At 38.7% G+C, this 16,532-nt stretch overlaps 1 protein-coding gene across 1 annotated transcript; it reads left to right on the forward strand.

Annotated features, from left to right (window-relative positions):
- Nucleotides 1–1,581: 1,581 nt before the first annotated feature.
- On the forward strand, nt 1,582–15,309 carry RCVRN (recoverin). The gene is made up of 3 exons (XM_083148148.1): nt 1,582–2,028; nt 11,561–11,672; nt 13,995–15,309. The coding sequence occupies exons 1-3, from the start codon at nt 1,648–1,650 to the stop codon at nt 14,102–14,104; spliced, it is 603 nt and encodes a 200-aa protein (XP_083004274.1). The 5' UTR covers nt 1,582–1,647; the 3' UTR covers nt 14,105–15,309.
- The last annotated feature ends 1,223 nt before the right edge of the window (nt 15,310–16,532 follow it).

Here is a 16,532-nt window from a genome sequence, read left to right on the forward strand (position 1 = left end):
CCCGATGGACCTGATTTCATGTGAAATCAGGTCCATTTTGCCGGCAAAGGCAAAATCGGGTCCATCGCGTCGGTCGGGTGCATTAACATGGCACGCGACGCGACAGACGCAATGGACCCGATTTTGCCAATATATTTGCCAAATATTTTTAACATTGTAATCGGGAAAAAAATGGGAAATGGGCCAATATGGGCCATTTCTCATTGTATATGCCCCCCCCCCCCCCCATTGTGAACATCACCCTACGATTGACGCCAACCCGAAGCGTGGCGAGCGTAGCGAGCCCGCGAGGGGCGGCGGTACGCGGCCTCCGACCTTTTCATACCCCTACTCCATACTCCACTTCGGCGTGGAGGTGAGAATATAAAGTGTGGTGAGCGCAGCGAGCCACCGAGCCTGAAGCGTGGCGAGCGCAGCGAGCCCGAAGCGGTACGCGGCTCCACTCAGGTTCTCTCTATTTAATCTATACCCATTTCTTCTCGCAGTTCATGCCATTTGAGTTGCAGCACTATCACAACCAAGTGAAGATTTTCTCCTAAACAATGTAAAATACAGCAAAAACAAACCAGTTAAACAAAAATATCCAGCTCTTTGCTCTACACAGTCCAGAGAAGTACTAACAAACAATACTGTGAATAAGTCTATCAAAGTACAACTGTCGCTGCTGACTTGTACAGAACAGTGCACTGGACTCCTCCAACGAAACCCCGCCCACAGTCCCCTAACAATCGATCATGATGATACTTAGCACAAAACCTGCCAGGGAAAACTATATACTGTACATCATGGTGAAAACTGCATTGCAATCAGTTCATTGGTTTCAGAGTTTATCACAATCAGACAAATAAACAGACATGCTCATTTATAAGATGTATAGATAATAATAATAATAATAATAATAATAATAATAATAATAATAATAATAATAATAATAATAATACATAATACAATGATTAATTAGACTGAAACAAAATGTGCTATGACCTATGAACACAATTATATCATAACATACAGCACTGTAAAATCGCACAATATATAATCATAATGGATACATTATACAAATTGTAATGTTTGATACTGCACTGAGGTATGTGAACCCACAAGTATAAATCTTTGTCCTGGGTCTTTTTGATGTGTCCACTAGGAAACAAAAGGGTCCTGGCATCTATCCCTGATGACATTCCTGTTACACACCCAATAAACAGGATATCATACACTGTAACCAAATTCCTTTATCCAGCATGTTATACAATATAGCATAAATGACTAGAAAATGACACAGGCAGCAATTGCCTTGGACTCTAATTTAGATATGCTGCTAATGCCCTTAAAAATGTGTATGTAATTTTTTTAAATATGCAATCCCCGTTCTCAGAGAAAAAAACAAAAATACCATGAACACACAGAAGAAATTACACCACTTCGTAAGCTTGTTTTAACAATTTCATTTGAAATGCTGGAGTCATGCAATGTCACAAAGTGACCATCACTGTCTACATGGCGCTTAAACCTATCTAATCCTGAAAAGGCTTTATCTGGATTTAGAAGTATACAGGCTCTCCTATTCATTACCTCCATGAGCTGGAGTGTTGTTGGACAATAAGAAAGGTCTACATTTAGTTTCTGGTTCTCCAGATTTTGCTCAATATGGGCAATAGCAAAAGTGGTGCCCTGTCTAAAGAAATTTTGGAAGAATTGAAGTTAAATACTAAATTTACACAGGAGGAATTATGTACTTGGTATCAGTCCTTTTTGAAAGAGTGCCCAAGTGGAAGGATTTCAAAGAAGCAATTTGAAGGTATCTACTCAAAATTCTTTCCAGATGCGGACCCAAAAGCCTACGCTCAACATGTCTTCAGAAGCTTTGATGCCAATAATGATGGCACGTTGGACTTTAAGGAATATATGATTGCTCTCCACATGACCTCATCTGGTAAAGCCAACCAAAAACTAGAGTGGGCATTTTCCTTATATGATGTGGATGGGAACGGAACCATCAATAAACAAGAAGTTCTTGAAATAATCACGGTACAGTATAATTACATATACCCACATTCTTTGTTAAAGCACATCAATGATAGAGATAATGCAACATGTTTTACAATATACCACAAATAGCCTGTTTATTTTCATCAAAGTATCTATAGAACAGAGTTTATTTTAGTGAATATTGCACTCAATATATAGATGTAAATAAAGTTAAACTAATATAATAATGCTGGTTCTCAACTGATAAGTTAATTGTAAAGCGCAACGGAATATGCTGCGCTATATAAGAAACTGTAAATAAATAAATAGCCATAATTAAATGCCATGACATTCATTCCAAGTGTATGTTTCATACCTGTAAAGCTTAGAGAAAGTCTACTGATGAACAACCTACAGTACTATTTAATTCTCTTAACTGGGTAGTAATTAGAAACATAGAAACATAGAAACATAGAATTTGACGGCAGATAAGAACCACTTGGCCCATCTAGTCTGCCCCTTTTTTTAAACATGTTACCTCAAACCATATTTGATCCTTATTTTTTTTGTAAGGATATCAATATGCTTATCCCAAGCATGTTTAAATTGTACTACTGTATTTGCGTCTACCACCTCTGTTGGGAGGCTATTCCACTTATCTACTACTCTTTCTGTGAAAAAATTCTTCCTCGCATTTCCCCTGAATCTTCCTCCCTCTAGTTTCAGTGCATGTCCTCGTGTTCTGTTGCTCCTCTTCCTGTGAAGAATGTCTCCCACCTGTACCTTATTAAAGCCCTTGATATATTTGAAAGTTTCTATCATGTCCCCCCTTTCCCTTCTCTGCTCTAAAGTATACATATTAAGATCTTTTAGTCTTTCCTGGTACGTTTTGTGATGTAGGCCATGCACCATTTTAGTTGCTCTTCTTTGTACAGTCTCTAATGTATTTATATCCTTCTGGAGATATGGCCTCCAGAACTGAACACAATACTCTTTATATTTATATTTATATTTATATTTGTTATTCAACATGATGGGAAACAGCACCAATACAGTAAACAAGCAATATACATTTTAACAGATTCTGTATTCTATATGACTGAGAAGTTTAAATATTTATTAATAAAAAAAGTTAATAATTTTTCTATTTAAAATCTAATAAACAAATATAAATAAAAATGCAAAAGCATTAAGTATAGAAGGTAAATTGTCTATATACTGTATAATATATACTTTCTAGATACTTTTAATAAAGACTCACAAATAATCATATTTTCAGCAACTATAATTTCTAATTGGATAACACTCATTAAAACAAAAGTTAATTATATCTCAATATAATGTTGCTCTCTACACTATATTACATTACTGTAGCTTCGAGAAATCTTTATCTTGGTTAATTAAGTCATTAAATCAGTAGTAAATCAGACAGGCTATGTTAGACAGAAAGTATATAAACTGCAAATAGTTACATAATTGACAAGTCCATTTTTTTATGTCTTCTCATTTGTAGACATCAATTTATTGCTTTTTGAGCTAGGAATACTAACAATTCATTTTATTTAACATATATACTAAGAATCTTTGTATCTTTTGCTGCTCTGTTATGGAAACATTTTTGCTTAGAATTTTTCTATGTAACTTTTTTCTTTAATTTGCTTATTTGTTTTTTTTTTTTTTAAACTCTCGATTTATTTAGAGAGACAATACAAAGTTAGAATAATTAGTGTGAAGTTTGAACTAAAAACATATCTCTCAGATTTTCAAAAATAATAATTTTTGGAGATGAAAAATAAACAGAAAACAGGAATTGGAAGGAGGGGAAAGGAGAAAAAGAGAGAAAATGGAAAGGAGAGGGAGAGGGAAGGCAGCAGAAACATATATAATAATACTAAATTCGATAAAAACAAAAAGGATAACAAAGCAAATGTACATAGTTTGATGAGGAGGACTGAGGCAGCAGAGTCAAAATTATGCACATCACACAGTAAACGCTGCTTTTGGCTGTTCATGTTTGAACAGCCAATCGCAGCGATCGACCATGGCGGGGGGCATCGCTGCCCCCCCTGGGCAATGAGGGAAGATGTCTGCTGTCAGGGACAGCAGACATCGTCCCTCTGTCACCGCGTCTCTAGACGCGGTGGCACTTTGAAGTCATGACGTACATTTACGTTATGTGTTGGGAAGTACATCCCGACCATGACGTAAATGTACGTCAAATGTCGGGAAGGGGTTAAAATCCTAAACTGATTTTGTAAACTGAGCCAATGCCAACTTACTTTCAATTAAATGTTTTTGAAAACACAATTTTTGGGATAATGATTGTACATTTTAACAGAAATGAAGCTGTATCTTTAAATATTGTGTTGCAAGTTATGAATTTACAGCACAATTTACAAATGTTCCTTACTACTTTTGTGAATCTGTAAATTATCTAAACATGTATACATTTAATATTGTTTTCACAATAGTCGGTAACACAATCCCAGTTTATGGGATACAATCTAGCAACAATAAATGTTGCTCATAGAATTAGACATCGCATCCTCAGCAGCCATTTTATGCAGTGTTCTTTACCACACTCCCAGACCTTATTTTTCCTTGCTGTCCTATCTATTCCTTCACTCACATTCCTAATGCATTATATGCAGATTTTCTACCCTTTATTTCAGCATGCTTCTGTAATGTATTGTCTACTGCAGTGGTTCTCAAACTGGGCCCCGACCTTCTCAGCATGGGGTCATCACTGCATGTTGCTGACCATCAGGCTGATGACTTCTAATCTCAGTCAGTGATTCAAAGAGTCTGAAAAGTCTGTTGAATTGTCTGTTATTTTAGACTCCTCCCATCATTTTGTATATTGCTGTCATGTATATGCTGTCTGCTGACTACACATGTGATGTGATGACCTTCTGCAGTAATGCTGGGTACACACCAGGACGACTAGGACCCGATCCCCACAATCTAGATGCAATTCCGATCAATTGGATGTAGATTGTGTGCTGATTGGGCCCTTTTCTGACCTGCTGTGGACCGATACCGATCCGATGCGCGGGTCGGTCGTTATTGAGATCCTACCTGCTGCAGGTAGGATCTCAATGACGACCATACAGCCGGGTGCGGGTCGCCATCGGATCGGACCCGCTCACGGTGCACATTGTGAGCGGGTCGTGCCCCCCCGCGTCACCGTGAGCGGGTCGGACGAGACACTGACGACCCGCTCACGATGTGCATCGTGAGCGGGTCGTCCTGGTGTGTACCCTACATAACTTGCTGGGGTCCTGTATTTATTTTTATTACCTGATGGGGTCCCAGAGCAAAATACTTTGGGGACCTCTGGTCTACTGAATTACCCCACCCATTTTTCAATGTAAAGGAACAATATGGGGGTGATTCACAGTCCTCTAATCAATGGTGTGGCTCTGTGCATGCATACTGGCACATATACGCATGTGCAGGACCACTGTGTAAATGTCTTCAGTGACTATCACAGTCACCGAGGTGTGTAGTGGGTGGAGAGTGGCATGGGAACCCCCAGAAAAACACTGGGTGTCCCCATGTGAACGCAGGCATGTTGAAGCCTGCACGGGCCTGGAGGGTGACATCACATGAGGTCAGCGCCCACCCCATTGTTGGACATTTCTGAGCCAATAAAAAGACAGTCCAGACTGACTTTTATTTGCAAAAATCATTTGATGGTTGGCGACCATCGAAGTAATTTTCGGCCGTATGCTTGTATGCGAATGGATATGTGAACATATACATCCATTCATATGCTGCTGCATATATTTGCGGGGTGGCGGGGACAGGCGCTTGTTTACTCGGCGGGTGGTGGCATTAACCCGCTCACTAAGCAACGAAAGACACTGCTTAGCAAATAAACCTGAATCAGGCCCTATATTCTGTACTCCTCTAAGCAACAATTTCTCTCCACAATTTTCGAATTCAGCTGTCCTGATCTGAAAGCAAGTGGCTCCAGCTGCAATTTCCTGCCACTGTAGATCACAGCCTCGCTTCATAAGTACTTAATTAACTCTTTCAGTCTTTATTTCTTTGAACATTTATCAATGGGAGGACCAATTGACCATCATAGAACGGAATCGGGACATCTGTCAGAATGAACTTAGGTCTACAGTCATTAGGTCGACCCCACTAGGTTGACAGGCAGGAAGGTCGACCTGACTTAAGGTCGACATGGGCCAAGGTCGACATGACTTAAGGTCGAATTTGCATAAAGGTTGACATGAGGAAGGTCGACTGGTCATAAGGTCGACATGGGTTTTTCACTGTTTTTTGATCCGAATGTCGACACAGTCGACATGGACACAGTTGGCAATGAGAATCGGACCCTCGCATCGCTCGCTTCGCTCGCAATGCTTCGGGCACGGTGCCTCGCTGCGCTCGGCACACTATTTTATTCTCCCACCACGCCCTAGTGGATGGTAGGGCATGAAATACCGCCTGTCGGCACATGTCGGCTCAAAAAACAGTGAAAAACCCATGTCGACCTTATGACCAGTCGACATTCCTCATGTCAACCTTTATGCAAATTCGACCTTAAGTCATGTCGACCTTGGCCCATGTCGACCTTAAGTCAGGTCGACCTTCCTGCCAGTCGACCTAGTGGGGTCGACCTAATGACTGTAGACCTAAGTTCATTCTAATAGATGACCGCTTCCCCATAGAACATCAGCTTCTATATCTCTACCACTTCTCTTGGAAAATGAATAAGCTCTTATAAGTTCAGGATAATATTTGTGGATCTTAACCCTTTGAGTGACAACGTTGCTGTGAGCCATCCTCAAAATATCTTCTAAAAATACCAGTACCGCTCATAGCAACTGTTCTTATAGTATAAATAAATACAAATACGGCCAAGTCAATTAATTGAAGTTTAGTTAAATATTTCACACAAAAAAGAACAGTCGCTGTGAGTGGTGCATGCATCTTTAATGAATATTTTGAGGAACTCTCACAGCAACATTGGAACTCACAGTGTTAACATCTTTCTGAGACATTAAGCTCACTCTTTCACAAATGAGATAATAATCTTTTTAGCAGACACCAGAATACACTTGCAGTACATCCCTGTATTTCTGATGACAACACAAATATAGCCCTACCTTCGAGCTTACTAATTAGATGCCACTCTTCAGTCACAGCTGTTTTTTAATCTTACATCTAATCTGTTTGCAAATACTGTTACAAGCATCTAAAGCTGGATCATACTTGCCTACTTTTATCTTCACCTTTCCGGGAGAAGCCCGGAGAGGCAACACATCAGGGGGGCGGGAGCAAGGCTGACATCACTTGGCCCCGCCCCCCATGACGGAAACCTCCGTGATTCGCGGGCCGTGAGGGAGGGGGCGTGGCTTAAATGCCGCGAAATGACGCGAAATGCCGCGATCGCGTCATTTAAGCCCCGCCCCCTCCCCGCGGACCCGCGATTTCATGTAATTTTAACCAGCGGGCAAGGATGGAGCGGGGCAAATCCCAGAATGCGGGAGACTTGCCCACCTTCCCGGGGGGCCGGGAGAAGGACCCGATTTCCGGGAGGCTCCCGGCCATTCCGGGAGGGTAGGCAAGCCTGAGCTGGATACATACTTTAAGATTATCTGTCCAATCTTTATAGTTGGAGTGTAAATCTGGTGATGTATGGGAGAAAATGACAAATTACCATTTGTTACCCGAAGACAGAAAATGGTTGTTCAGATATATTGATTAAATAAATGGATTTAATCAATTTGTCTTAACATCCATTTTTGTTTGTTTTCCAGTGCTCGGGGCACACATTTCTCCCATACGTTGCCAGATTTTTGTTCTAACCAGATAATTGTATAGTGTGTATTCAGCTTAATAAATATGTCCTGTATATACAGGTCTCTCACACAAGAAAGCAGAAACTTACAATATGCACAGGCTAATGCCTAGTTAAACATACCTGTTTGCATGGCATATCTTACATGTTCCAAAACTGTGTATGCTGAGTACTGAGTGTATGGAAAAGTTATGAACATCTTAATTACATCTACATGACCAAAGAGGCATACAGTAATGCTAGGTACTCACCAGAACGATCCTGATCATTAGCAGATCGTGAGCAGATCATGCGATGATGCGATGGTCACACGATCTGCATACGATCTGCAAACAATCTGCATCCAATCCAATCCCAATCCAATCTGGATCTGTATCCAGTGGAATGGATCTTTTACAGATCCTACCTGCAGCAGGTAGGATCTGTAAAACGACCAAATGACCAGTGAGGACGCACATCTAATCGGATCTAAACATGCCCAAATATGCCCAATTTACCTACAATCGGTCAGATTTGGATTAAAAATGGGGAAATTGAGGCCATTCTGGTGTGTATGCTACATAACAGGGTTGTAATGAAAGTGCTTTGATGTAGATCTATTTGGTAAGGGTGTTTCTTTGGAACTGTGGGCTATATATAATTAAATTTAAATGTAAATATGCCTGTTTGGAGGTTTGTCTTTTGTACCTAGTTAGGATAACTGATGATTTTAATCCCTATAGATTGTAAACTTGCGAGCAGGGCCCTCCTACCTCTATGTCGGTCTATTACTACCCAGTTTGTTTTATCACTGTTTCAATTGTAAAGTGCAATGGAATATGCTGCACATTATAATAAGATGTAAATAAATAAATAAATAATGATTAGTAGCAAACCAGGTATGAATGTATATATTTAATCCATACACACAGTTTTTGATCAATATACCACAATATACTACAAAACCCTGCATCATCCCCATAATCTGTTGCAATTCCTTCCTTCACCAAGCAGACTCTCACCCCTACAGTTGAAATTGAAAAAAAACAGTGGCCATATAACTTTACTTGGCATTCTTCTGCTACTGCCTCTCCACTCTCTGCCAATCCATATGTTGATCAGTTTAAAGGATCCAATATAAAACAAAAGTCTACCAGCCATTAACAAAACTGCACCAACATTTCTTGTCTCAAAACCCCATCCCAGTTTGATTTCGGTACGCGGCCCAAGATCTGTGCTTCCTATCCTCTCTTCTTATTACAGTACTTGCACCTATATTTGATTACAAGCCTAGATTTAGGCTGCAACTACATTTTCTCTAGCCTTCAAACCTTTACATGTACAAACCTCTACAGGCAAGATTAGCCTCTTTCTTAACCTCCATATGATATTCTGATTACTCCCCTTTTACACAGATTACTCAAAATTTACAACCTAATGACTACCATACAAACAAGGCTATGTGGTCTGTCATATAGCCTCACTTAGCACTTTCTCACATTACAAATTCAATTCTTCCTCTGATTGAGGGTACACACAGTGAGATATGCACTATTTTTCTATTCAATTTTGCTTATAGAAGCAAAATCAAATCAAAATCAAATAGAAAATTGAATGGGCATCAAATGGTTTTTCTACATTCGATGCAGATTCGATCTTGCGTGCTCCCGTGTAATGTAAATCAAAGAGAAAAAGAGTCTTGACAGGCAAGACTACAGTATATACAGTAGTGCAGATCTGTACTACATAGTCAAAATCAAATGTGAACACTGTAACCAACCCAGACCCAGATCGAATAGGGGCCAAATAGAAAGTGAGATCTCTCCGTGTGTACGCACCATTACTTCTGTTTATTATGCAATTCTCAGTCTTGTTCTATTTCAGTGTTTGTGAATTAAAGTCAAAAAAATTAATTGAAAGCTAAACATGTTTAATGTTATTGTGGAGATTCCCCAATAAATTGGTATTAGATTTTGTTATTATTATTATTATTATTATTATTATTATTATTATTATCCTCAAGTAAACTGTAGTTGCGGGGGGATAAATATTGCTAACTTTTTTTTACTTTTTACTATAACTATTTTAGATTTGAAAGACTTAATGATTTTATATTTTAGGACTGCTATATTATGTATTAAAATATTTTCAGTAACATGATGAATGTACAGTACATGTGCTGTAACCCCTAGCAATTAATCAGATGTTATCTTTAATCAGCCTAGGGCAAGGTAGATTAACAAGGCAAATTGCTGACTAGTAGCTGCTGTTGTCATTTTTAAAATGATGCTGAAATCTTCATTGTACTATATAGTGAATGACTTTGATGCAGTATATGCAACTTATCTAATATGTCAATTAATAATATTTAATGTTATTTAAACCTAGCAGCATTTGCAGCAGATATTTAAGGAATACTTAATACATTTGATTTGTTGTCTATAAGGAGTAATAATTAAAAACCTGGATGGAGTTGGAAACTAATATAAACACTCTTAAATCTGATTCCACGTGTACAGCAATATATCACTCAGCGACCATATTGCACCATGCACCGTTCTCCCCAGCGACCAGCGAATTTCAACCATAATCGAAGGAGCTTGCTCCTGTGACCAGCGACCATTAATGGCTGGTGCGGGATCCCATTACTTGCGCACTCCTTGCAATTTATCGCCCTGTACACACAAATATACATCAATATGGTCGCTCAGCAACCATTTAGCCAGCAATACTGGCTAATAACACACTGTGTGTACAGGGCTATAGGGGTAAATTTACTAAGTTGGGAGTACTATCTCACATGGAATTTTGCTATAGGAAACCAATCAGAATCTACTTCTTATTTATTTAGCACCTTCAAGAAGATAATAGATAGTATCTGATTGGTTGCCCATAGCAACATCGCATCTGAAATAGAACTCCCATCTTAGTAAATTTCCCCCTTACAATCAGTTTTCCTCTTTTGTGCTTCACATTCTCAACAGGAAACCCATATTCTACAATGAAGAGCATCACTAGCAGTAAATGAGTGTCTTTATGAGGAATTTTGTTCTTGCATATCCATACTGCATAAATGGCGAGATGTACAAAGCCAGGATAGGCCAACCTGTGGCTCTCCAGATGTTGTGAAACTACAAATCCCAGCATGCCTTGCCACAGTTTTAACACTCCCTTATAGCAAAACTGTGGCAAGGCATGATGGGATTTGTAGTTTCACAACATCTGGAGAGCCACAGGTTGGCCTGGAATTGCTTATTGGTAATATATCACATAAAATATCTTCAATATAATTGGTATACCCCACTTCTCATGAGGAGGTGCTTAGTTGTGGTAACAAAAAAAGCTAATTTTTACATACAACTTCAATGCTTATGTTTTTATGCTGATGCTTTTGCTATTTATTATTAATATCATTTTTCTTATTTGTATCAATATTATTTTGTAAGATTTGTAATCTGGTTCCCCAGGTATTTAGTTATGTATTCCTTACAGCATACATCTCCTAAGTACATCACAGCTACTTATTCACCTTTAAATACAAAAAGAAAGATTAGATTGCTACAAACTTTAAAATCCTACTTATCAGACGTTATTTGCATCTACTGTATAACAAAAAGTTAATAAAAGAGCCTAATGAATTTTATTGGAAATAAACACAATATGATATACTGTACAAGGAGCCAGATTTATTTTAGGCATCTATGCTGTCTTACAGTATCTGATATATGTTACAGTGGGTCAAAATATATCTACCTATGTTCTACTTAAGTGCATGATAAATCATTGTTTTTCCAGGCAATATTCAGAATGATTAATGCTGAAGACCAGAAACATCTGCCAGATGATGAAAATACCCCAGAAAGGCGGACAAATAAAATATGGGATTTCTTTGGAAAGAAAGACAATGGTAAATACAAATACAATTTGCAGTATAAAGTAGTCAACTGTGTTTTTATAGAGGTGACACAAAGTCAGTTACTCTGGTCCTGATACTGAGTTATGTAGCAGAAAATACACAAATTTGAACAAAAAAGCTACCTACATATCATGACATGCCTTCCTCAGGTGGACCAGTGGAGAAGTTGACCATAGAAAACTATAAGCTTCCAGGTAGCATTTATCAAGGACATTCTATAAAATGATAGTTCCAAGCTGATTGGATGCTATTGGAAACTTCACGGTACTTGTTTCCTAGCACGGCGCCAATTTACCATATGTAAGGCACCGTAGGAAAATCGCATGCAATCGCATCGCACCACAAAATCGCATGCGATTTTATAGGGTGCAATGCCATTTACTTTACTATACACTTATATGAGATGTCATGAGAATGAGGCACCCCCTCCTCCACTATCCACGCCACCCCGAAGCATGGCTAGTGCAGCGGAACGCATCCCCGACCTTTTCATACCCCCACTATCCACTTTAGCGTGGAGTTGATTTTATATAGTGTGGCGAGTGCAGCGTAACACAGAGCCCGAAGCGTGGCGAGTGGGCATGGATTACATTACATGTATTCCACGTCCCCTTGCGGGTTCGGGCTCGGTGGCTCGCTGCTATATAAAATCAACTCCATGCCGACGTGGATAGTGAGGGTATGAAAAGGTCGGGAGGAAGAGTTCCGACGCCCCTCGCGCACGCTTTGGGGTGGCGTGGATAGTGGGGGGTGCCTCAATCTCATTTCATCTCATATAAGTGAAGTAAATGGCATTGCACCCTATAAAATCGCATGCAATGTGATTTCCTTATGCAGAATCACCGCTAAGCAATTTGCTTAGTGGGTGCCGTGCTAGGAAACAAGTACCAAATTCTCTACTAGTCCACTTCTCCACTCTTTGCAATGCTCAAAACATCATTCCTTCTGTGTCTTAATAATGCTGCTGCCAATGGTCTTCCTTTTGGGATGCACACTGGTAGTGGCAGAAATCTGGGTTGGTAAACAATCAAAACTTGCACCAGCTGTATGTTAAGCACAGTTTCTTCATCTGAACATGGCCTCCGATTTGAGCATTGTAATGTCCTTAGATGCGGCCACTGTCAGTAATACACCCGCATCTGGGTAGCCACCCCCTGTTACTTCCGGTGAATGCCCACTGAATTCCACAGACTTGCATTTAATTACAGTATGTTCTATGTCACTGAGCAGTAACCCTCACAATGCATGTTCAGTGCGACTCGGATGTGTAAGAAGACTTAAAATATTATCCACTTTCATCCAACATTGCCAGTGCCTCTACCTCTGTGTCACATGCCACATTCTGGTTTAAAAACCTTTTAAATAAAACATGTCTTTAAATTGCGGCTACATAAAACACCATGCAGAGGTCAGTTCTCCTTTTCGTGTCTTAGCACTAAAGGTTTTATTGGTTCCACCAATATTTGTGTAAAAGCAGAGAAATGTGTTCCTGAAAAAACATGATCAAGTGAAGTTAACATACGTTCAACCATAACCAAACATGTTTCAGGAAATAGTTATCTTAACATTTAGCCCATAGGAAATACAATGTATTTTTTGTACATATTTGTATTGTCCAGAGCCTTCCATCAATGAAGCAGTGATGTACATAGAGCTTTCTCGCTGTTGACACTGGGTTGGGTTATGATCTACATCAGCCCTGAATCAGTTCACAGCTACTGGCAAACTAAATACAGTAGAGTTGTATAGATTGATCCTTACATCTACCAAAGTTCTCCCTTGACAATCAATTAGCTGTCATAATGTACCCCGATTATTTATTGGCTGTCTTAGCACATTAAAGATTACAAAGGAAGGACGTTCAGTTGGCCTTCCAGTAAAGTAAAGTAAATTGAAATTCTAACAACACCTGGTAACAATTCCTTAAACCCATCCCATCACATGAATCTAGACTAGGGATGGTCATTGAAAGGTTCAACATGAATGGTTTCATGGTACTTTACATCAGTTGCAGGAAACCATCAACAGAAAACTATCAATGGTTTAAACCATCAATGGGTATCACTACTGTTGGTCACAAAAATGTGGCAGGGCTATTTGTGGAGGAAACAGGACTAAGACGTGCAATGGGGACACAACTTATTCTGATATTGAGGTGAAGAGAAATTAGATCTCTGCAATTTATGGAATAAACTGTCGACTACCATTGGCAAACTATCAACGACTGTAACTTTGTTGATTGATATCCATCCTTATTCTAGTCATGGTAATAGCTAGTTTCAGACTACTGACCTCTGTTTTTCCTTCAAACAGATAAACTCACTGAAGGGGAATTCATTCAGGGCATTATGAATAACAAAGAAATCCTCCGTTTAATCCAGTACGAGCCTCAGAAAGTCAAGGAAAAGATAAAGAAAAACTAACACAAGAGTCAACTATTTTTTTTATTTTTTTTAAAAGACTGTGAGGCATTTCTACGATTCCATCAACAAGATAATTGCATATTCTAGGTGTGAACTGGTCTAAAACACTTGTTGTCCTTAAACTTCATTTACACAAGGTAATAATACTTGTGTCATGTAACATTGCGCTCTCTGTATTATAATTAGGTTAACTAATAATCCGTGGATTGCATCTGTAGTCTTCTTAAACGCTGAAGGTCACAGACAAGAAGCTTGTTGTTTTTTTCAACCAATATTCCGGATGAGCTAGAGTTTCTATGGCTACATGAAGAAAAACATATATACTTACATCTCTTATACATTTAAAACTATTATTGGCTCTGGTAAAAAAAAAATGTAATGATCTGTATTTTACCTAGTTTGTAGTTGTGCACTATTTTTATTTTTTATTATTTTTTTTTTTAAATTATAGTGATAGAGATGGAAAAATCTAGGCAAATAAAACCTTGAAGTGTAGGGCAATTTTTATTCTGTTGTGCTTCTGCTACCATTATTTTTTAATACATTATTATTATTATTGTACTAGTATAAAAAGGATGAGATCAGGTTTAAAATAAAGTAGAAAATGTATATTTAATGGAGGGATCTTGTTAGATGTTTCATAATACACATTAATATTTATTAATCGCTAAAGAAAATACATTCTTTCCTGTTTTTAAAAGAGTTACTAAAAAGTCATCAGTATATAATTAACACTTGCCATCCTTTAAATATAGTTTCATGGAAATTGTACAAGCAACATTCAAAATGGTTAATTAAAATGATCATTGATGCTTGTAAATGTAACTATATTTGGATTGACTTGTTTTAAGGGTATAATTGCAAACTTAAACTACTAATTATGACACTGATAATGTCCTTATGTATATTTGCTGTATCTCTTGCCCAGTATGAAAACGCTGAAAGTGATGATATTTTAGATATTTTGGCAAGCTTGCAATGCAAAAGTTCCGGTATGAATAAAATAAAGTTTCTATTCTATTTTTTATTGGCTGTATTTTTGCTTCCAAGGAACTTTGTATGTCTGTGGTCTTCAATAACACTCGCTTTAGGCATTTCTGCCAAGTTCTTGTCCATGCACTTATATGTTGATGCAATGGCTATAGTAATGTCATTACAACTGGTCTATCCTGTGTCTTGACGGTCACCTTTGCTATCAATCCTAAAAGAAGCTGCAAGACTAAGCACTCATCAATTCTCTTGTGCTGCTCCATGTACTGTATATACATAAAAAAGCAGTTAACAAAAGTGTCCCTGTCTGTCCTTTGTTTGTCTTTTAATATCTAACATTCCCAGTGTCATCTCGCTATTCAAATGACATACCCCTATCTTCTTCCCTTTCTCATTCAGCTATCATTCTACAGAGGATTTTTAATGCATATATTGAACTTCCAGCTTTAAAAGTAATTTCTGACACCCTTCTAACTTTTAAGAACCACAAACACAAAGTGAGAATTAAAATAGCCCCGGGATTTACCCCACAGATAATTGGTTGCACTGCCCAATTCAATTACTTGTGAGAACTCTGAACAATGATCCCTAGAGACAGGGTTTTTCCTCATAGCATCGGGAGCTGTGAGGAAAAATCTATGTTAAATGTACCACTCGGCATTTAGCGCACAGGGAAACCTATCAGATTCTGAATTTTAAGAGGAATCAGTGAGTTTCCATGTTTTTCGAAAAGATTAATTAATTGAATAGCTGATTCCCATGCAAAGTGATCAATTAGCTAATTGAATTACCACGAAGAGTAATTCAATAATGTTGCAAGCAAAGCAAATACTCCCTTGTATTGTATCGGTGCCGGATGGCTGACAGTCGGGATCCCGACAGTCATTAGCCTGACGTCGAGATTCCAACTGTTAAAACCCTGACACTCGGGATCCCGACGGCCAACGGCTATTCTCCCTCGTGGGGGGTCCATGATTGCAAGTCTGAATAGGATCAGACTTACTCAGGCTGCAGTCACTGATGAACATCACTACTGATCGTCGCAATGTTCCAATAGAACAACATTTGCATTGCAGTTTTTATGATCGCAAATGCAGGTAGGAGGTGGTATGCACATTCTCCTGCATTTGCATTGCTAAGGATCGCATATACTAAGCTGCTGTGAGCAGCATAGCATATACAATCTTTATTCAATTAGGTAAGGAGAGTTGTGTAATTTATATCAAGCACTGAATAGCAATAAAATAGCTTGCAACAAACTTAGAAGTTAAGCAACAACATCCTCCTTGATAAAGCCAATATTCGGCGAAACGCGTTGGTGGACCAAGAGGGTGCTTCACTGTGCTTCACATCCAGTTCTGGACCTTACATTTCCCACTGTACTGATCCGGACCAGTCTCCATACATTTCTATTCAACAATACAGACACCAGTTGTGA

Source organism: Crinia signifera, chromosome 6 (assembly GCF_055691185.1).
Source record: "Crinia signifera chromosome 6, ASM5569118v1, whole genome shotgun sequence".
In the NCBI taxonomy this organism is placed as follows: Eukaryota; Metazoa; Chordata; class Amphibia; order Anura; family Myobatrachidae; genus Crinia; species Crinia signifera.